This window comes from Typopeltis vanoorti, chromosome 20 (assembly GCF_054136105.1).
Source record: "Typopeltis vanoorti isolate ZY-2024b chromosome 20, IOZ_Tvanoo_1.0, whole genome shotgun sequence".
In the NCBI taxonomy this organism is placed as follows: domain Eukaryota; kingdom Metazoa; phylum Arthropoda; class Arachnida; order Uropygi; family Thelyphonidae; genus Typopeltis; species Typopeltis vanoorti.
In genome coordinates this window covers 30,060,513-30,085,035 of record NC_143568.1, presented here as the reverse complement: position 1 = coordinate 30,085,035, position 24,523 = coordinate 30,060,513, and the positions used below count along the sequence as shown (strand labels likewise).

Below are 24,523 nucleotides of genomic sequence, written 5' to 3'. Positions count from 1 at the left end.
CCTAATCCATTGCCACTTTTAAATGTTATACTTCCTGCAAATAAGGTTACTTCTATGATTACTACAGTATTAGCTCACAACCCACCAAAAATGATGGCTGAAGAAAAAAATACAAATCTTCTATATATATATAAAAAAAAGTAAATACAAATTCCTTAAAACATATTTTGGTTTCCTTTTCGTTCTCTTGTGTTATATATATATATATATATAAAACATGTATATGGTGGGATGGTCCGAATATACTGAATAAGGACTCATGGACCAACAGGGCCATGAGAGGGCAATCATCTTGATTGTAAGGGAAGCGGCACTCCCATGGACCCCTAGCTGGATCTATCTCCTCTCCTTCTACTACTTTGAGGAAGATCCACTTACTTTAATCTTTCCTATAAGGCCTTATTAGCCAACTCTTCTTATTTTATGACCCCTATGCTATTAGAGTACTCGAGGGCCATGGGGTCTTCTTTTCATTTCTGGCCTTACAACTATGCCCTCTCTATAAACCTTACTGTAATTCTTCTATAATCTACTCTTTCTCCCTTCAATATACCCTATTCCTCCTATGGGCTTAAATTCGGAAGAAGGCTAGTTCAGAAGCCTTAAGGTATAGCAGCCCTACCACTGAACTATTCCATCGTCAGGCTAGTCTCCTGACATGGAGAACATAATTCTACTAGTAAGCTGACAGAAAAAGATAATCAGATTGAATCTATAGGAAACGACCCTGGAATGGAAAAGGTAAAACAAAAATGGAAACGACAAAATATAATACACATAGCAAACTGGAATGTAAGAGGAATAGCATATAAAGAAATAGAATTAGACCAATTATTAAATGAAAGAAAGTTTAAAATAGCAGTAATAACTGAAACAAAAAAGAAATTAAAAGGAACCATGAGAACTGAAAATTTTAATGTGATATACAATGGAGTTGACAGAGACCAAAGAGCACAAGCAGGTGTTATGATTTGGATTCATAATTCCCTTTCAAAACAGTTAAAACATTATAAATTATGAAATGAAAGAATAATAGAAGCTAGAATAAAAATAGATAGAAGCTATTTAACAATAATTGGTTTATATGCCCAAGAAGAGGGAAGAGAACAAGATAATATTGATTTTTATAATCAGCTACAAAACATATATAATAAAATAAAAATGATTATGTAATTTTAGCAGGAGACTTAAATGAAAGAATTGGAAACATGAAAATTAATAATAATATAGGAATACATGGAGAACATACTCTAAACAGGAATGGTAAAAAATTGATTGACTTTGTAGTTTATAATAACCTAAAAATAATGAATTCCTTCTATAAACATAAAGACATACATAAATATATACTTGGGCAGCAAGAGGATGGAAATCAATATTAGATTACTTTATACTAAATGAAAAGACATCAAAATTTTCACTAGATGTTAGAGTTCACAGAGGATATGAAATAAGCAGTGACCACTTCCTTGTTAAAATAAAATTAAGATTACCACCTAAATGGCTACAAGTAACAAGAACAGAAAGAAAAATTGAAACATTTGTTAATAAAACTAGACTATTGAATGACATAAATGTACAATGGCTATATGAACAAAGAATTAACAAATATCTAGACAAAAAACAAAATGAAGAAATAGAAATAGAATGGCTTAATATAAAAACGATACTAAATGCAGCAGCAAATGAAAGCTTAGCAAAGACCAAAAAATTCAATAAAAGGAAAAAACTGAAGATCTGGGATGATACAATGAAAGAAATAATCAAAAAGAAAAAAGAAGCCTATCACAAATGGTTAAGCAGTAAAAGATTAGAAGATGAAATAGAATATAAAAGAATAAGAGCCATAGCTAAAAGAGAAGTCAGAAAAAGACAGAGAATCATGGAACAAATTTGTTTCTAATTTAGAACATGATTTATATAAAATAAGACCCAATGTATATAAAATTTTGAAACACTTAAATGCAGATACCAAAGAAAACATAAAATTAAACACTGAATTGAAATGAGAAGAATTTCTAAATTACTACACAGAATTGTGGACAGACAAATATTTTAAAGATAACTGGCAAACAATTAATGAAAATGAAAAGGAAATAACTAAAGAAGAATTAGAAATCAGCCTGAAAGAAACAAGAAACGGAAAATCACCTGGAGAAGATAAACTAGGTTCAGAACTATATAAATATGCAGGAACTAGATTCAAAGAAAGACTCTTATTAATTTTAAATAAAATTTATTCAACTGGTATCCCCCCAATAGAATGGAAAAAAGCAATTGTGATTCCTATCTTTAAAAAAGGTAATAGAGATGACCCTAAAAACTATAGAGGTATCAGTATACTAAATTCCTGTTACAAAATATATAGCAGAATCTTAAATAGCAAACTAATGAAATATTCCAAAAACTTTATTTTAGAAGTACAGAATGGATTTAGAAAAGGACGATCATGTATAGACCCAGCCTTTTGCCTAAAATTAATAATAGAGAAAAGAGAATACAATTTAGAAACACATTGCATTTATTGACTTTGAAAAAGCATTTGACAATGTTAAAAGAAACATATTATTTAACATATTAAAAGAAAGACAAATACCAAATAATATCCTAAAAGTTATCACAAGTAAATATGAAAATAATCAAATACAAATAAGATTAAATCACGAGCTATCATATACAAGAGAGTCTATCATAAACCAAGGGGTCTGACAGGGATGTCCCCTCTCAGCAACTCTTTTTAATATCTACTTAAATGAAATGATAAAATGGAATAAAAATTTACATCAAGGAATGAAACTTTCTCCTACAGTAAACTTAAACACTCTCCTCTTTGCTGACGACCAAATAATAATTACAAATTCTGAAGATGAACTACAGAAAGCTATTTTAGATCTAAATGAGATATCTAAAGATTATGGTATGATAATATCAACATAAAAATCAAAAACTATGGCCTTTAAAGGACAAGATCCAGCAAGAACTAAAATAGTAATAGATAACAAGATCTTAGAACAGGTGAATTCATTTAACTAACTAGGATGTACGATCACATATGAAAATTAAAAAGATATAAACGTAAAAATTGCAAAATATTTAAAAATAACAGGTGTAATTAACTTTATATTTAAACTAAGCCTAGTTCAAAAACAAACCAGACTAAAAGTATACAATACATTAGCCCTACCAGTCTTAATGTATGGAAACGAAATCTGGACAATAAAACAAAAAGACAAACAAAGATTAACAACAGCAGAAATGAAGTTTATGAGAAAAACTGCAAAGTATACCCTATTTGATCACAAAAGAAATTAAGAAATTATGAAAGAATTAAACCAAGAACCAGTAATAGAAAAAATATAAACATAAATGGATGGAACACATTCAAAGAATGAAAACAGAAAGATTACCAAAACAAGCCTTAAAATACAAGCCATTAGGAAAAAGAAAACCAGGACGTCCTCTTAAACGATTCACGATGACTTCTAAGGCCAGAAGGTCATGCTAGGCCTAAATCCTTGATATGCATGATGATATAAAACATACTTAGCACATACCATAGCCAACTAAATACAGATGCACATCACATGCTACTACTTTCAGCCACATCAGTAAGTGTGGCAAAGTGTCATGGGATACTCAAGCCTGGAAACTCAAGCAGGAACATACCTCGGATTTACATGTCATTACTTCTGATCAAACTACCAGACTATACGGCTTTCACCTTCCAAAACATCTATGGACTGCACTTAACCAGATGAAGATGTGACAGGAGATGTAAAAAGGTGCTCTGCAAATGGATTGACTATTAAACTGTGACTGGGCAATTTAGCTGATCTTCCTTGTGTTAAATCTATAATAAAACTTCAGATTTAATGATATTAAATCTGAAGCTTTATTATGGATTTTGAATCTGTTAAACTATGTTGACTTTTCTGCTTTTAGTTCTGCTTGTTTATTCTCTTATCACTTTTTATATGTACATAATTTACTAAATAAATAAGGTACTCAAGATACAGGGACTGAAACAGGAATTTTGCCAAAAAAGCTCGCAACTGTTAAGTTCTTTGGAATTTGAAAAAGTGAAACTTTATTCTTTCTCAAGAAACAATGACAAGTGAAGATTTCTACAGTACTTTAATTGGATATAACAATATGCATGATAAAGTTTGCAATAATTAAGAGTTACTTAATTTAACATGACCACTCAAAGCTTGAACATAATTAGCTATGAGTGAAGAAAACTGATTATTTCATGAAAGTAATAAAATAAAATTGGAAAAGATGAAAATCATAAATGCTGTTAAAGAAATAGGAATGGCTGGAAAGGATTACATAAAAGTGGTGGGGGTGGAAATGGAGAAGAATGGCAAGGTGGCCTTACTGACAGAAATAGCGCACGTATGAAATCTTTCAAAGGACAAAGTATAAACTATAGTGTGTAGAGAAGCATTAGTTAAATGGTACTGCAGAAAAAGGAAGGAGACGGGAGAGGGAGGAGAGTAACAAAGAAAATTGAGAAAGTAAGGAGACAGTATTATATGGTAATTTTACGATTGGGGAACTGGATGAGAGTATATATAAATATAAAACGTTTTCCTGATGTAAAGATTAAAGATATTAATGATGCTATTTAGAATGCAAAGAGAAGAAAGTAAAAGAATTGATAGTTTTGGAAGGTATGAATTATCTAAAATGTGACAAGTGTGGGGGGGGGGTGAGAGAGGTTATGAAAGATTACCATAAGTGAGAAGGAAGAGTAAAATAGCAGAATTAAAGTCTATTGCCACAGTATGAGAAGAACAAATCAAGAAGAAGGGTTACAATATGTAGGTTGAGCAGGAGAAATAGTGTGCAGTTTGTGGATGTGGTGTGAACTTAATGGACAAAGAATTTATAGGACTGATGGATTGCACTTCAATAGACTTGGAACAAGATGTATGGAAAAAGCATTCTTTGTGAGAGAATGCAAGTGCAAAATCAGGAAAACTAGAGCAATTGTGTGTGTGTGGGGGATGAGGAGCAGGTGATGCAGATACTTCTGCATCAACTGAATTTTATAAGCTCTAAACTGTAGTCCTCTGTGTACAATGTAAAAGATAGATCACAGACCATGCAGTTCACAAGTAGCTCGATAAACGGATTTATGGGATATATCAAAAAGAATCCCATGTTGCATTGATAGCAGATCAATCCATATCTGCTATCTAGTTACTATTTGCTTAATACAGAACCAGTTTTCAACAAATATTTAGGCGACATCAGTGTCCTATGCTTCTCAGGTTCCTATCAACAGTTTTTTTATTTATTTTTATTTTTTAATCCCAAATTAGAATGCTATGTATAACAGGCCTAATTTTTATCGTCTTGCTTTTCTGTATTTTTAAGAAGACCTAACTTCATCAGGTTTTATCGTGCCAGAAAATTTTGTGGATTTATTTAAATGTTCATAATCGAAATTAATTGATGACTTATTACGGTTTTTTCCCAAAATACCGTATTTTTCCGTGTATAAGATGATACTGTTTTCTAAAATTTTTAGACCGAAAATTGGGGGTTGTCTTACACAGAGGGTAATCGGTTGAGAGATCTGCGGCTGCCGTGGCAAAACTGCCGGTACCTTGTCTCCATGAACAGGCCTCCACTAATCACTAGCCTTTGTTAACTCTGTCAATTGATGTCATTAACGACTGATTCTGAATAAACCAATCAAAACTCTGAAAGCATTCATATGTCTGCAACTTGTTGGCAGGGTAAGTTAATACATTAACAATATTTTGAGCACTAGCCCATAAAAATGTCCAAAAATAAAAAAAACGATATGCCCAGAACTGAAAGTGATGCATAATTTTTAGTATGTATCTTAAAAATATTACCTAATTACTAAATATACTATGAATATTTAAAAAAATATCAAATGAGTTCTGTTTTATGTTTAAAATATTGATTTCTTAATTTTGAATTCGAAAAAGTAGGGTTCGTATTATACATGGGGCATGGAAAAATATGGTAACTTTTTTTTGGGGAGGGGGGGGGGAAGGAAATATACAAGTGTTGTGAGAATTTTTTTTTATGTCAACACCAACTCACAAAAGATTATAAACCTGTCATAAATTTCATACCATGGGTGGGATTAAGGATTATATAATCCAAAAACTCTGTTCTAGAGAACAGACATGTAACGTTTTCAAGGAATTTCAAGACCTTCATAAGTAAGCTGATAGTGGTCTCAAATTCAGTGATAGAAATCAGGATAATTTTTTATCCTCATAAACATCCATGCCACAGTGCGATTTGAACTTGCATCCTGTTGGTCGAGGGGGGGGAAAGAGAGAGCAAAGATGTTCTCCACAATACCCATCACCCATTATAGTTAGCTTGCACACAGTAAATGTAAATGCCACATTTATCACCTAACAAACTCTCCCAAAGTGTATAAAAAGTATATAAACTGGTAGACACTGAAGAACCAATCCAGTATTTTTTCTCGTCTAAATTAGCTATGTCATCTTTATACATGAAATCCAATATTAACCATAGAAAACATATATTCACGATGTCATGAGAAAATTTTCAGAAAAGAGCAAAACTAATAATGATAGTAAGTACCTGCTGTTGAGAGCCTTGTAGCTCTGACTTCATTGAAACCGACTACAGAGTCTGTTTCAATGAAGCCATTTGGCTAAAAAGATCTGGGTTCAAATTCCATCTAGTACATTATAAAACCATTATCATGGCTTTTCAAATGAAAGCAAGTTAGCCAGTCTCTTTGGAGGTGGCAAGGTTTTTCCCTTGCAAAAACCTCTGGTTTTTCATCCCTGTCCTTTGCCTAAATATAGATTTAGGCAAAAGAGTCACCATCTTATTCCAAAATTAATGCTACAAAAGCTAATCTGGGTAGGTTGTGGGCCTTAAAGGAACATATGTCCTGCAGATTATTATTATTATTATTTTTATCTGCACTTATGTTCATGGCATGAACTAGTCACTTAGCAATTCAAAATGTGTATAAGTTCACATGAAACTTATACAACGAGATGTGTATAAGTTCACATGAAAAACATAAAAGAAAAGTTCTTTTTGTTCATAGTAGTGATATTTTCAGAATAGGTGAATAGTCCACATATCAAAAAAAAAAAAAGATTTTTTTTTTGATATGTGGACAGCAGAGGAAAGAATGATTATGAAAGAATGATATTAGTCTATGAAAATAGCAGACTGGTAACCACTGAAAAGATATAGTTGAAGCATTTAATGAACAATTCATCAAGGCATTTTATCTTTGTAATGGTGATATCACATGGAACTTCAGCTAGGAGGGAATGTTGACTGAACAGGATGTATATGAGGAATTAAATGAACTTCAAGTTAATAAGGAAGCTGGATTTTGACATATCACTTCATGTTTTAATGTAAGTTGATGGAAGCCTTGATGCACTTGCTAGGACATGATTCACATGTCATAACACTATATCAGATTTATCACATCAGATGAGTCCCATAGTGGAAGAAGTTAGGAGTGCAATGTTATTCCACTTCACACAAGAGGGTGATAAAACTGAGGCTTCAAATTATGAGGAAATCTGCATATCTGAGGTTGTGATTAAGGTGTTAGAAGTTGGTAAGGAGAGGGATCCAGAACTGTATTGAGAAGCATTATACTCTATGAGGATAAGTAGTGGTCTGTTATGTAAAGATTGCAGATTGAGTCACCTGGGTTTTGAGGAGATGGAATTTTTTTGTTTGGGTGTGTGGGAGTCCAGAGATGAGTAATAAGGTCTCTATATGCAGAGAGATTGAAGAAGTGCCATCTGCAGTGCCTGTAAATAGGAGAAAGAAAGGTGATATCATTATGACTTAAAGTTGAAGAGTTTTTACTCTTTAACTTTAAGTCATAATCATATGACTTTACTCTTCAACTTTAAGTCATCAATGCAAAGGAGATGTTTCATAGAACAAGAATTGATGACAGAACAAGAGTAAAATAGGAATAAGAGAGAATAAGAGAGAACAAGGATAGAACAAAAGGCCAGCCTGGAATTTACATAAGAGGTGTGAGCAAGGGAGTGTATCAGCCACTCTCCATGCAAAAAAAACGAGAAGGTTTTTTGCATGGAGAGTGGCTGATAAGTAGAATGTATTGCCTGAGAGTGGCAAGTGAAAACAGTGAAAAAGTTTAAGACAGTTTGAAGAATTTTGCACATGAGTCTTTCCACAGTGAGCGACTATGGAGGTCTGATGACAATAATGATGACTGAATTTAGAATAATGGTTTAACAATACATTTCATACTTACCACTTCATTAACTGAGGCAGAATACTGCTTTATCACTTTTTCTTGCACATTACCTATTATAGCATCTGAAGCAAGTGCTGCTGAAATGAGCATTACACCTGTAAAATTGACATGTTTTTTAATTTTAAAATTATTAGTTAAAAATTTTTCTACTGTCACTTAATTAGTAAAATAGAATATTAACAGTAAATTATGATTTTACAGTTAAGGCATTTTTGGTGCAATCAGTCTTGTATCATGCCTTCTTACCAAACTGCTATCCTATGGTCTCCCTCCTTCCGTTTGTGAGCAGACTGCCAGCTTCCTCTCTGGTAATTCACTGCACGTGTTATGGTGGATAGTTTTTTCTCATCAATACACATCAATGATCTTCTCCCACAAACATCATAATTTATTGATAGCTTTGTTGATGACAGTAAACCACATTATTTCTCTTCATTCACCAAACCTGGTAGTTCTCAAATGATTCAAGATCTATAAGGCAATCCCTTAAGTGCCAATCTCCTTGCTATTCTCAAAATGAAGTGAAGATAATTTAGTGAATTTTAATGCTACCAAAACAGAAAATCCTGTCTTACTTTCCTTAAGAAAGACAATGTGTCACTCTGCCTCAATTTGATAATATTCCATTTTGTCAACCAAGATCAGTTTTCACATCTTGGACTGACATTCACATCCAGCCTATCCTGGCAAAAATGCATAATTTGTATTCTTTTTCATTATAAACAATACTTCTCTTCTCTGAGATTTCCGTAGTTATTTTAAAATTCACAAGAATTCCAAGTATAAGGACCACATGATCCTAAGATTTTTTTAAAAAAAACTCTCAGTTCTATGCTTCTCTCATTTCTATGCTAATTTAACATACCTTTCCATACACTTTTTTTTTTTGAGAGATTTTTTTAAATATAAATTAAACAACAACAGCCCTTTACTATATCAAAGCCAATGGGAATCGAATGACTGGATGAAAGATAGTTTAAAATGGACACCTGATCACATATATACTTAGCTGGAACTATCACATTCCAAAACAATGTGCATCATATCCAAGGTGTATGTGTGTGATATTTCTGATGAACAATGGCCAGATTTATCATAAACAGATCATTGGTTTTTAATGCACTGAACAGGCATGTGCAGCATTTCTGAAGTGCTCCTGAATTTTCTGACAAAGCAGTTATGCTCCATATGTGAAAATTCCATTTCCTGCCCAAAGTGCATATCTTTAACATGTAGAACTCTGTGGATCATCTATTTGTCCTACACAACATATGCAGCATGAAAAGTGGATTTTATAAACACCTGGTTTCTTAAGGAATGGTTGAGGAGGATGTAAAAGTCAGAAAATCTTGCAGAGCAGGGCAAATCCTACTTTTGTATCATATTGAAATATTTTAGAAATTCTGTTCATTACATACTGGATACAAGGAAAGTTTATGGCACCTTTATATTCTTTCTTATTTGTCACTGTCTGGAATGTTTTGTGCTTATATATATCTATTTTGAGATAAGTATAGCTGAACTTGATTCCTCTTCTCCATGTTGGATTAGTGTTGTTTTCAAGTTTAACAGTGGAAATTTAGACATGGGGTGTAGGCTGACAGTATCTCCACTCATCCTACACAGTCAACAAACAATTGAGTTCTCAGACAATCCATGCTTCAAGTCATCTGCAACCAATACCTCAACACTAATACCATCCTTCAATGGGCAAGGATAATCTAGTCAGCTTCAATGCCACCAAAATGCAGGCTTACCTTTTCTCTCACAAAAGAAATCTCAGTTCACCTTCTCTTACCCTCAATAATATACAAATCACCAAACAGGATTAGATCTCTTGCCATAAACTGACATTTATTTCTTGCCTCGCTTGGCATAAACATATCACATTAATAGCCTTTCAATAAATAGCCTTGACTTCTAAAAAACCAGGCATTATTTACTGCTCAAGATGCTATTTTTAACATACCCAGCTACTAACTCTATACAAATCCCGAATCTGCCCATCTTTAGAATACTGTCCAGAAGAGAGCAATTTGGCTTGCATATGATCCTCACCTTCAACATCTATCTCACAGATGCACTGTTTCAGCTCGGTCTTTTCTATGGTTGCTGCTCCAATGAACTAGCAAATATAATTTTTCCACATTCTGTCAGGCCTGTTAACACAAGAGCCTGCTATCTCTGTCTCCTGAAACAGCCTTGCCTTCCTTGTGAATTATTTCCCAACAGCTACCAACTCTACAAGATAAATGTCAATAGATTTCTTCTTTCTTAATCTTCAATGGCACCTAAAACACAACACTGATGTGCTATAGGTTCTTCTGCCTATCATTTATGGGATAAATATTAAAAAAAAGACTGTCCAGGTGGATAATTCTTCTAGTTAAAGAGCCAAGAGGCTATTTTTCCGGTGGCGTAAATTAAGTTAAGGGAATAATAAATCCCTCATTATTTTAAAGCCGGATACGAAACTCGGAGATCGAAATCTAAGAGTTTCATGCTGAAGAACTATCGGCGAGTCCAGGCGTAAGTTATCACCTGGGTAGTACAACACTAGGGCAACTCATTGCAAAGGTGGAGCGAGTGCCGCCACTAACCTTAATATTTTCTCATAATGTAAAACGCGGTCTGGGTAGTGACCTCTCCTATTAATGTAAAACAGTCATACATCTCCTAGGAGCTGCGTTTTACATTATGAGAAAATATTAAGGATAGCGACAGAGCTTGCTCCACCTTTGCAATGAGTTGCCCTAGTGTTGTCTACCCAGGTGATGACTTACGCCTGGACTCGCCGATAGTTCTTCGGCATGAAACTCTTAGATTTTGATCTCTGAGTTTCGTATCTGGCTTTAAAATAATGAGGGATTTATTATCCCCTTAACTTAATTCTTCTAGCTGTTTCTGTTGAAAATATCATCCACATAACACATAAAATGAACATATTCTGGAAACATGGCAGTATCTACCAATGCTGGAAGATACTGCCATGCTACATTTTACCATCACTACAGCTCACAAAAGAAGAAATAATTAAAACACTATGACACAAGCATACAGGTTCAGCTCCAAACTCACCAAATCAACTTCTCATCTTCTTTCATTCCACATGCAGAAAAAAAAAAAAAAGGTGATTATCCACTGGGTCGGATTAACCATGATCTGTGTAGTACATACAAATTTCTTTTAAAATTCTATATGACTTCTGCATTAATTCAACCTTGGTATCTCTTCTGGGTCTGGCTCCCATGGATAAGACCTCAATGAAGGTCGAAACTGGTAGTGGCCCTTTCCATAATGCATAGCATTATACACATCTGAAAGGGTGTGTGTGCACTTTGCATTATTGGATACTAAGGAAAGTTATGTGAAGTCATTAGTCACTATATACAAGTGGCTCAGTCGTGAAGATACTTTATGCGCAAACATTGTTTACACTTGGATAAAGGATTAAACCAAGAATATAATTTCTTCTTGACATCTTTAATTTACAGCATAATCAACTCAAAAACTTTCAATGTTTGCTGATAGAGTGTGCAGTGCAGTCAAGTGTATTATAAATTTAATCACTCTTATGTCTGTTAAACATTATGAAAGCTTATTTGTATGCTTCTCTTATGTAACCAAATTTATCTAGCATTTCATTCCCTAAAATGTTGGGAAAGAGAAAAAGATTGTTTTAAGCAAGGCAAAAATATATTTTTTTTTGGGGGGGGGGGATGTTTAAGGGTCAAAGCTATATAACTGAGAGGAGACCTCCACATAGCTTTTAAAGGAATGCAGAGAACTGACCATGGCTTTTGACCTAACGTCCAATCCTCACCTTCTCGTGGTGCACACTGTTGTGTTGAACAGACAAGGGTGGGCTGGCAATTTGGGATTTAGCCGACCAAATTGTATTCTTATTGTGGCTTAAACCAAAATACAAAATGATGGTACAATATGAAAAAATTTCATGCAGGCTGGGGCGTTGCCCGGTTAAGCAAGGTCCCTGTTGTTTTTGCCAGGGAACTAGAACAAACAGCAAAAAGTCAGCTACTGGAACAAATCTGAAAACACACCACAACTTAACATCAGAGTTAAAGATCAGTACTATCAATATAAGAAGCCTGAATGGCAAAGAAATGGAGCTAGCTGAGGATTTAGATAAGTACCTGATCGACATAATAAGGATGACTAAAACAAAAAAGACAAAAACTGGTGAGATCTTTCTGAGCAATAAATACAAAATGTTATATTCAGGCAATGACAATCAAGGAAAAGAAGGAGTAACCATAGTATTCAACACTAAATACGAGGGTAATCTTCCTGATTGGCAGGCAGTCTCAAGTAGAGTGATGTGGGCAAATATCAGAATGGGGAACTGGACAATGAGACTTGTTTGTGCCTAAGGTTCCACACTAAGGTAGAAGTGGAGGAATTTTTCGAGGCTTTAGAGAAAGTAACTGACACAATGAAAAAGGAAAAGTTGATCCTTGTTGGGGATCTAAATAGCAGAGTAGGAAATGATTGTCAGACATATAAAAACATTTTGGGAAAATTTGGAGAAAAGAGCAAAGCTAATAATAATGGCAAATACCTGTTGGATTTCTGTTCAGGACATGGACTGGTTATTACTAACACAATGTTCCAACATAAAAATGTGCACAAATTCACATGGAGAGAAGAGGCAAGGAATAAGAAAAGTCTCATTGAATATGTTATTGTTGATAGTGATGTTTTCTCCCTGGCGCAGGACACCAGAGTGTACAGAGGATTTGAAATTGGAAGTGATCACTATTTAGTCTTGAGCAGGATAAAATTGAATTTCATATTGAAAAGAATAACATGTAAGAAAGTTTTAAAGCGGATAAAAGTTGAGCAGCTCTCAGATGTGAACCGTAGACTAAAATAGACAAAGATTATTGAAGAAAAAATGAAACAGTTTGTGAGAACAGAAGCCAAACCTTGGAGATTCAGTGGCAAGCCTTGAAGAAACCCTGATTGATTTAGCCAGAAAGGTATGTAATGAGGTTTTCTGCAAGGATAGAAAAATCAGAACTCCATGGTGGACACAGAAAGTAAAAGAGGCAGTGAAGGAAAAGAAGAAAGCATATCAAAAATTCCTGACAAATAAGTCAGCTTGTGCTCTTAGAGAATAAAGAGACAAATGTAAGAAAAACCTAAACACTGTGTAAAACTAGCTAAACAAAAAAAGTGATGGGAGGACTTCGGCAAGAACATAAAAAATAAATATTAAGAAGGTGGCAAAATATTCTGGAGGCTGTTGAAGAAGCTTAGAAATGGAGGAAAGAGTGCTGTAAGAGGACTTAAGAGATGATAAAGGTGACATGAAAATGGGAGAAAAAGATATCCTTGAAGTATGGAGGAATTACTTTGAAAAATTGCTAAATGAAACAAAACAAGCAGTGATAGCATTCAACTGGTAAAACACACTCAACAGGCATACAGTCAGGAAAACATATTCATACTTGAAGTAGAAATGTGGAAAGGCAGCAGGAGTAGATGATATTCGACCAGAAATGCTGAAGTATGGTGGTATAAAAGTCTTACAGTGGCTGCGCTGCATAGTTCAGAAGTCCTGGACAGAAGGACGAATTCCCGATGATTGGAGTAAAGCTCTCATAGTACCCATATATAAAAAGGGAAATAAAACTGAATGTGAGAATTACAAAGGCATTTCCCTACTGAGTGTGCCTGGTAAGATTTATGCAAGTATACTTGAGAAACGGTTGAGAAGAATTGTGGAAGAAAAGCTTGGTGAAGAACAAGCTGGATTCAGGCCAAATAGAGGCCGTCAGGATCAGATCTTCACTTTACGACAAATAGTTGAAAAATCATGGGAATATAACAAAGATCTGTATTTAAGTTTTGTCGATTCTCTTAGACAGGCTTATACGTTGGTTATGCATTTCTAAATAACTTAGGGAATTGAAACAACGTAGATCCGAATATAAATTAAATTATATTTTAATAGATATTTCCGATATTTCGGCAATGTCACATTGCCATTTTCTAAAGGAACTTACAAAAAGGCTGGTGCACTCACTCAATAACATTACAGTAACTGAGAATGAAGATTTGAAGCTATCGTTCTCCTAGAAGTCCTGATGGTGCCCTCTGGAGGGCTAAGTAGGCGTTCTTGGCCGTTGGGCTGAAGGTCTGCTGATGTATGCCTCCCAAATTTGGGGCAGTCGCATACAACCAAATTTGTTGAGGTTTGGAGAGTTTCTTAGGGCAGAGGCTGATTCCATAAATAACTTTCGAATTTATATTTGCTCCGGTGTATTATTGTTGCTTTCTTCCACCGTATTCTGTGGCGAGTATCCAGAGCATGGTCTGCAAGACCAGAATGGCTATACTTGTAAAACCGGATGTAGTCCTTGTGTTCAGAAATTCTGATATTCGCTGTCCTGCCTGTTTGGCCAAAGTACGACAGTTTACAACTGCAAGGGACCTGGTATACACCAGGTAGGTCTAGGGGAAGTGGTTGGTCTTTGGTAGAGCGGATAAGGGATGCCAATTTTCTGTAAGGCCTGTAACAGGAGGTGAGGTCATGTTTTTTTAGAATTTTGGTAATTTTTTCTGAGGTGCCTCGGATGTAGGGAATGGTGATGGATTTAGAGTAATCTTTTTTGTGGAGGGGGGCTGTGGTTTGTAGGTTTTAATATTTTTTGGATTTTTTTGGGGGGGTAGCCATTGGCTGAGAAAGTGTTGAGGATGTGATTTAGTTCAGTGTTAAGGGCTATGTCGTTAGAACAGATTAGTTTAGCCCTGTTGTATAGTGTTTTTACCACTCCATATTGTTGTGAGGGGGGGGGGGATTGTTGGTGGATGTATCTGCCTGTATGGGTGGGTTTTCTGTAAACTGAGAAAACCAAAGTTCCATCAGGCTGGCGGGTGACTAGTGTGTCTAGGAAAGGGAGGCAGTTGTTTTCCTCTTTTTCCAGGGTGAACTTGATTCTGGCGTGTTGGTTGTTTAAGTGTGTAAGGAAGGAGAGGAGTGTTTCAGAGCCATGTGGCCAAATAGCAAACACATCATCAACGTAGCGAAGCCATATGGTTGGTTTTTGTGGGGCAGAGGCTAAGGCTTTTTCCTCAAAGGTCTCCATAAAGAAATTGGCCAAGGGTGGTGAGAGTGGTGAGCCCATGGCTGTCCACTCTATTTGTTTGTAGAATTTTCCCTGCCAAACGAAATAGCCTGAGTTCATTGTGAACTGAAATAGGGCTGAGATATCGGGGGAAAATTTAGCTTGGATAAGCTCTAAAGTTTCCTTGAGTGGGACATTTGTGAATAAGGAGGAGACGTCGAAGCTGACCATTATGTCAGTATGTTGGAGTGTAAGGTTTTCTATGCTGGCTTTGAAGTGGACTGAGTTTTTTATGTGTGATGATGTGTTGCCAGTATAGTGTGTGAGCTCTTTGGCCAAATGTTTAGCTAATTTGTATGTGGGGGAATCAATGCCATCCACTATGGGACGTAATGGCACATTTTCGTTATGTATTTTTGGGAGTCCGTAAATACGGGGGGGGGGGGGGGTAGAGTTAAATGGTTTTAATCTGTTGGTAACTTCTACAAGCCAAGAAGTGACTTTCTTAAGGAGCCTGTGAAGTTTTCTAATTTGTGAGTTGGCTCTGAAACACTCCTCTCCTTCCTTACACACTTAAACAACCAACACGCCAGAATCAAGTTCACCCTGGAAAAAGAGGAAAACAACTGTCTCCCTTTCCTAGACACACTAGTCACCCGCCAGCCTGATGGAACTTTGGTTTTCTCAGTTTACAGAAAACCCACCCATACAGGCAGATACATCCACCAACAATTCCCCACCCCCCTCACAACAATATGGAGTGGTAAAAACACTATACAACAGGGCTAAACTAATCTGTTCTAACGACATAGCACTTAACACTGAACTAAGGAAGTACGACAGTTGTAAACTGTCGTACTTTGGCCAAACAGGCAGGACAGCGAATATCAGAATTTCTGAACACAAGGACTACATCCGGTTTTACAAGTATAGCCATTCTGGTCTTGCAGACCATGCTCTGGATACTCACCACAGAATACGGTGGAAGAAAGCAACAATAATACACCGGAGCAAATATAAATTCTAAAGATTATTTATGGAATCAGCCTCTGCCTTAAGAAACTCTCCAAACCTCAACAAATTTGGTTGTATGCGACTGCCCCAAATTTGGGAGGCATACATCAGCAGACCTTCAGCCCAACGGCCAAGAACGCCTACTTAGCCCTCCAGAGGGCACCATCAGGACTTCTAGGAGAACGATAACTTCAAATCTTCATTCTCAGTTACTGTATTGTTATTGCCTGAGTGCACCTGCCTTTTTGTAAGTTCCTTTAGAAAATGGCAATGTGACATTGCCGAAATATCGGAAATATCTATTAAAATATAATTTAATTTATATTTGGATCTACGTTGTTTCAATTCCCTAAGTTATTTAGAAATAAGTTTTGTCGATCTAGAAAAGGCATATGACAAGGTGCCAAGAGAGAAGCTATTCAATATGCTACAGTTATATGGCGTCAATGGGGGCATTATATCAAGCAATACTTAGTCTTTATTTGAGTTCTAAGTCAGAAGTTAGAATTGAAGGAAGTACAAGAAGATGGTTTAATGTTAAATCTGGTGTTAGACAAGGATGTACTTTATCCCTTTTGTTATTCATTATCTATATGGATCGCATTATGAAGGAAAGTGGTATTAAACTTGATATCAAAATTGGAGATGTTAATGTCAGCTCTTTGCTTTATGCAGATGATGTTATACTTCTAAATAAATCCGCTACAAGTCTGCAAGATTCCCTGACTAAATTGAATAACTGTTGTAATAGATATGGTATGAAGGTCAGCATTAAAAAGACAAAGTCAATGAAAATAGGTAAAATTGTTAAAAATGTCAACTGCATTGTGAATGGAGAACTTGTGGAACAAGTAAAACATTTTAGCTACTTAGGCATGATTTTTAGTGAAGATGGTAAATTAAATATGGAAATAGACAACAGAATCAACAAAGCTGGTATGGTAGGAAGTCGACTGAATAAATTCATATGGAATAAGAGAGAAATTAGTCGGAATACTAAATTAGCTGTATACAAGACAGTTTTCAAACCAGTTTTAACTTATGGATCTGAGAGCTGGGTCAGAAGTAAAACACTTGACCAAAGACTAGAGACTGCAAATATGAGAGTCCTGAGAAATATTAGTGGCGTGAACAGATGGCATCAATGGCAATATCATATTAAAAACGAGGATATTAGGAAAGAACTTGACATTATCAGCATCCAGGAATGCGTTAGCAGAGCTAATCTCAGGTGGTATGGTCACTTAAACAGAACGGGCAAGGAAAGATTAACAAAACAAGTGTTCTCTGCCAGGTTGGCAGGAAAACGACCCAGAGGAAGACCTAGATATAGGTGGATTGATATGGTACAAAGTGTCTTGGATGATAGAAATATAAGATCTGATAATGTTGGAGTCTTGACAAGTAACAGGCTGATTTGGAGGAAAAATTGTAGATAGGAAGTTAGTAATGATGTAAATTTTTCATGTAGTACTATCATATCCTGTATATCCCTTGAGGGTACATGGCAGGAATTTGATGATGATGATGAAATATTTTTTTCAAAAATTAGACATACCCAGATCATTTAAATTTTCTTTTGGTTGGCTTAAATGATTTAAAGAGTAGAAATAAATTGGAGATTATTAAAAGATGTAAAATAGATGAAAGTATTTCAACACTTGCAGCTGAATTTGGGATTGGCCAGCAAACTGCATGGGACATAATTAAAAACCAACCCAAGATACACAAATTTTTTTCCAAATGTGATATATTTGCTTGCACTTCACAAAGAAAATTGCCCAAAAGGGGCTACAAATGAACAACTAAAAGGTTGTAACGATAAAGTGGTTTCTACAACAAAGAGCGGAAGGAACTCCAATATTAGGACCGCTGATTTTAAGTAAGTCAAAATATTTTTTTGAAAAATTAGACATACCCAGGACATTTAAATTTTCTTTTGGTTGGTTAAAATGATTTAAAGTGAGAGGCATAGTATAAGGAAGTCAGAAATATAAGAAAAAAAAAATGAAAAGCTGAGTGTGGATAATACAGGATTGCCTTTTCTTTAATGTTTATTAAAGAGAAGACTCTTGTACAATCACAAATTTACAAAGCTAATGAAACAGGACTTTATTGGCGAGCAGTGCCCACTCATATGTTCAATGCACAAGAAAAAAAAATTCATCAGAATACAAGATAAGTAGAGATGGACAATTCTGTGCTGCTCTTTCTTCAGAAAATGGTGAAATTGTTGCCATTTATCTTCTGCCAACATAACATCACTAGTTCAACCTATGAACCAAGATGTGATTGAGACCATGAAATGATTGTATAGAAAAACTCTGATGTTAGACTTTATTATAGAAGAGAAAAATCCTCTTTAATTTTGGAACCCCCCCCCCTCCCCAAACAATTAAAGATGTTATCTATAAAATTTCTATAGCCTGGACAGAAGTTAACAGTGAAACAATTGAAAAATCATCCAAAAATATTGCACAATAACTTTGTGATCACTGAAAATAATTTAGAAGTGGTAGACTCAAACAACAGTGTAGAAATCGACTCTGACATTCCAAAATCAATTCAAAATATTGATGGATGTAAAGATTTGATGAGGAAAATATTAATGAGTAGTTAAACATTGACAAAAATGGAGCAGGATACAAAACAATATGGCTGATGATGACATAATCCAAAGTGTGCAAAAAGCGATGCCGATGGCAGGATCAAGTGTTTCTCTCAACGAGGATGATGATGATGATGATGAGGAACTACAACCAGCTTACAAAATAAGTTGTAATGAAGCCCTAACAGCTGCAGAAACATTACTTAAATTCATGGAAAGTCAAGATGATGTTGATTACATTAAAGTTTTACAAATTCATGGATATAAAAGAAAAATAAAACAAAAAATAATGCTACAAAGAAAAATAAAACAAAAAATAATGCTACAAAGAAAACAAACAAAAATCATGGACTTTCTTTCTGAATAAGTTTAAAAAAGTTCAGTTTTGTATTTACATACTATGTGAATGTTTATCTTATGTTTTTATAAGTTTTTTTACATATTTAACACAATAAAATGTAATTTGGATTAACCATATTTTTCAATTATCCAGGCTCTAGCATTCCCCCCAATTACCACAGAATTGAAGTTTTACTGTACTTCTATCGTTTGAGCATAGCCTCCAACTGCTCTAGAAACGACAAGAAATCACTTGTCATTTCACTTCTAATCACTTGCCTAAACATAGTGCTATCATGTTATAGGTCTTGAAACTCTTGTATGTGGAGATGATACTAAATCTATATAACATCTCTGGCAACACAGAGGCATTGAGAACTTCAATACCTCAGCCAAACCCAATTTCAAAATGAATGTAAGCATCAGATGATCAAAAACCCCCCAGGTAATGATAAATAAGCAAGAATACGATGGTGCAGTAATTTTTCTTTATATCTCACATGTAATGGACAAAATTTCTAAAATACTTCAACATGACAAAATTTTAGATTTTACACCACTAAGTAAGATCTCAAGATTTTTGAATTCTTCTTAAACCACCTGAACCATCCCTTAAGAGAACAGGTGTTTTATAAAATCTGTTGTCCATGCAGCATATTGTTATGCAGGACAAACAAGATGAACTGGAGAGATTCACATGTTAGAACATGTTAAAAATGTGGAAAAGAAGAAATAAAATAAATCCAGAATAGCTTTTCATACAACCAATGATGGTCATCCTGCAGTTTAGCAGAAAACAGAAATGACATACAGACCATAGCCACTTTGTCATAACCTACTCAATGTAATAAAAACTAAAATACCATCTCACACTAAGTCTTGTCACTGTTCATCAAATATATGATGCATATAGACCTTGGATATCATGCACACTATTGTGAAACAACCTTTCCAGCTAAGTACATATGCCATCATGAAACCATTTTTCAACTGTTGATTCATGATGGCTTGAAAATATAACAGAGGTCTCATCATTTAACTTATTATCTTGTCATAACACTTGAAGGATCACATTGGGATGGGTTTAACTAGTGATATGCAGCTGTTTGCAGATGATGCAAAATTGGGGAGAGCAATGCAGATGTTATGGCCTTGCAGAAGGACTTGAATAGATTGCATGAATGGGCAGGTAAGTGGAACTATCAGTTCAATGATGAAAAGTGTAAGGTTTGGAAATTTGGTAAGCAATGATGGGATGTGAAATATACACTTGGTGGGAAAAACTTTAAAGGAGGAAATGAGAGATCTGGGAGTGGTGGACAAGGACCTGAAATTCAGGGACCACACAAGTTGTGAAGATCTCACATCAGATAATGGCAATGATGTAGAAGACCTGACATACAGAAATAAAGAGATTATGATGCCACTGTATAAGGTCTTTATCAGGCTTCATGTGGATTATTGTGCACAGATCTGGTGGTCAGGTTTTCATGGTGATGAGGATATGTTGGAAAGGATTCAGAGAAGATTCACAAAGGTTGTCAGTGGTCTTTGGAATGTGAAGTACAAGGACAGAATGAGAAAACATAAATAGCAAATTAAGGTACAGTTGGATGAGCATTATGTGCAATAGTGTGTACCTCCCATGAGGAGTCTTTGACTGCATGGAGGTCAGATGTTAATAATGATAATAATACATACACACATACATCTTCAAGGCCCACTCTTCCTAAATGGGTTGTGGGGGCAACAGCTGCAAGAGGAACTTCCAATGGTCACGATCCTCTGCCACCAAGCTCAGGTGTTCTGGTGGGATTCCCAAACGTGTCGACCCAAGGTTTTGGATATAATCTATCCAGTGAGTCCTTGGCCTTCCACGTGGCCTCCCACCCTCTGGCTTGGCAAAGAGGGCCTGCTGAGGGAGCCTCTCTTGTGGCATTCTGACCAGGTGCCCATACCAGCGTAACTGTGATCTCTCAACACGGAGAAGCAGCGGTTGAGTATTGAGGGCTTCCCGAATTGCAGAGCTTCTGACTCTGTCGAGGATAATAATAATAATATCTAAAAATCCTTCTGAGGTAAAGAAGTGTACAACTAGTAATATTTTTTATTTTTTAATCTTAGAATTATGTGGTCTTTATACAAGAAATTTCAAGAAATACTTATCTTCTGCTTAACTGCTAGCACTTTATAAATCACAAATCCAATGGACTTTATAGCACTGTTTGAACATTTGGGGATGGTGATCAAATTGAAAACTCTCGATTGTAAGCAGAGGAGAGCTATGACTTCCCCTCCCCCCTTTACTCCAATCATTTTCTCAGACTGTTTTTTTCTGCATTATGTCTTTTCTATAGGTATTTCTATAGATGCTCCTCCAATGAACTGGCCACCACTTTTTCCTCACTTCTAGAACTAATCTCGTATGAACACTGTCACCTGCTGGTCAGTATTCACACATGGTTCAGTACCAAACTTATTAAACACTTCTCATTTTCTTCTATCATTCTGACTTCCTTTGTTCTTTGTAACAATTTTTCCCAAACCATTTTCCTAATAATACAATCCCAGCTTATTAATGGCAGTTCTGACAGTGAAACAAAACCACTGAAACATACACACAAGGGGTTTCATAACACTTTAGTAAATCAAATCTCTTATTAAATCTCCTGTATCTGTGTGTCAGTGGTTATTGTACAACCTCCAGCTCTTTGTTTTAGAAACAACACATGAAGAAATACTTTTCTTCTTTCTCTCTCTCTTTCGAGACTTCTCATGTATGACATATATACACCTATGTATATGTGTTTGTGTGTATGACACATTCATATTATATATATAAAAATAAAATAATGTAGCTAGGCCATGTATGAGGGCTTTGAATCTTCTTTCTACAAACTGAGTGACTAAATTGATAAGTTTTGTGTGTGTATGTATGTGAGACAACTACAGTCTCATCTGGCTCGTATAATTTTCCTTTCCATATAAAATAACTTGTATGATGTACAATGAAATGAATAGTTCATTATACATACAAGTTATGCATGTACAATGAAATGAATAGTTCAAAATGTTGCAGAAAGGGGAAGTTGATTCAAATCAATGTCTCTGATATCACATCCCTGATTACATTAGGAAACATATGTAATATGAAAGTTAATCAATAATGTCTGGAATTTTTAAGACTAGTTATTTTAATATAAGTTTGAAATGAACAGATTTTTTATTACTTTATTTGTTTTTTTAAAGGAGGTATTGGATTTGTAAATTTATGGAGTCCACAATATATCTAGGATAGTTTGACTTTAGGTTTTTAGTTTGTTAATTTCTTTGAGTCAAGGCATAACTTTTTAAAATAATTTACAAACCATTTCCTTTTGTGCATTTATGAAAGCATTATTTGTGTGATAGGGGAAATGAAAAGATTATGTTTTTTTTTGTTATGTTCTGTTTGATTCATATGATATTAGCACAATTCTTAACAGCTCTGGTTATAATATAATAACATTCTTGTATAACTTTTTTTAAAGTTGGAGAGACAGCCAAAGTACTAAACAAATAATATTTACACACTTTTTAAATCCGTGTCAAACTATCAACCCTTATCCAGTTTTTTAAGGTCAAACTTCTCAAAAATCCAGATGTATATAAAGTGCCCACAAACTTAGCTTAGTATGGGAGATGAAAAGATACATATCATTATGGATATTAACTGCACACACACACACACCCCCTCCACACAAAATTTGGCTACTTTCAGAGTGCCAATATTAGCAATGAAACACTTCCTGAATGTCAACAAGAATAGCTGCATTAATTTACCAAAAACTTAGGACAGTCATTTTAAACCACCCACATTCAAAGTAACAGCTGTAGGCTTCTACTTAATAATAATCATATCTATTTTGTTCCCACAGTGTTATGCTTATATCATTACCATTAAAATGAATTAAGTCAAAATTAGGAAAAAAAATTAACTTTTAGGACTTTCGAATAATTTTCATTTTTAAAAGACAAATATCAACAGAAGAAACTTTTTTTTATTATTATTTTTTTTTTTTTTTTAGGGAATGCAATAAAAGAAAGTCGATATTGATTTGTATATTCCCCCCTCTCTCATTTGCCATAAATACTGTTACAACTTCCAAGCTGCCCACAGAATTGCATAAGCATAGTTCCATTACTGGCACTGTGAGCAGCCAACATTTGTGTGTTTATCAGTGGGGGGGGGGGGGATCTAGCTATATGGGTTAACATGCAGTGGGGAGATTATGAGAACCATGTAGCTGTAATAGTACTTCTAACAAGGTTAGAATGCAACTTGTTATTTCCAACATTCTAAAACACTTGGAATCAGTAAGATCTTTGCATATCGGACGGATTGTTAAGTTTTATAATGATACACAAGATGTATCTGACCACCAAAGTACTGATCGACCATGCTGCATTAGGACACAACAGCTTATGAGGGCTGTGAAAGCATGTTGAACTTCAAATTGTGGTCAGAACTTCAGAGAGTAGCTTGCAAGAAATGATGCTGGGATGTCACCAACCTGAAGATGGATTTGGAGTGAGCAATGACAGCATTTCAGTTGGATATTGTGCATGTCACCATTGATATGTGGCCTCACATACTTCAGGCATGCTTGAAGGCAAAAGAGAGATGTTTTGAAAATCGAGTATTTACCAAGCTCCACAGTCTACATGTCTTCAGTCTATCCTCATAATCAACATTGTACAGTCCTGATATCATTTTGTTATCAGTCTCTGCACCCCTCTCTAAGGTGTGAAGTAAAAGTTCTTTCACTACAGATCTCATTTCCCATTCTAGGCTAAAATGACTTATTCTCCCAAGTAATTTTCCTAAACCTAATTTTTACTAGGATAGGACAATTAATCATATGTTCATAATCTGCTAAATGTTCTAGGTTCTGCAACTGTTGTATGAAACAGACAGTTCATATTCACCTGTGAAGCCTTTATAAAGATTCATCACATGCTGGGAATTCAAACCAAAGGGCATATGCTATATTATTGCTTCTGTAGCACAATAAAAAGAAATTATTTCCATGAGATATGTACCTAACACATCAATAAAATATAACATCTGCTATATTTTAAAGCATCAGACTATTATCCCTAGTGTAATATCACTACCCAGCTTATTACAATGCC

At 35.0% G+C, this 24,523-nt stretch overlaps 1 protein-coding gene across 1 annotated transcript in view; it reads right to left on the bottom strand.

Moving 5' to 3' along the window:
* The window catches only part of Papst2 (adenosine 3'-phospho 5'-phosphosulfate transporter 2), a 127,438-nt gene that overhangs the window by 33,282 nt on the left and 69,633 nt on the right, over positions 1-24,523 (bottom strand). Inside the window, exon 5 of the mRNA XM_090409795.1 lies at positions 8,294-8,391. Coding sequence (XP_090265921.1) covers positions 8,294-8,391 — 98 coding nt within the window. The remainder of the gene's footprint in view (positions 1-8,293; positions 8,392-24,523) is intronic.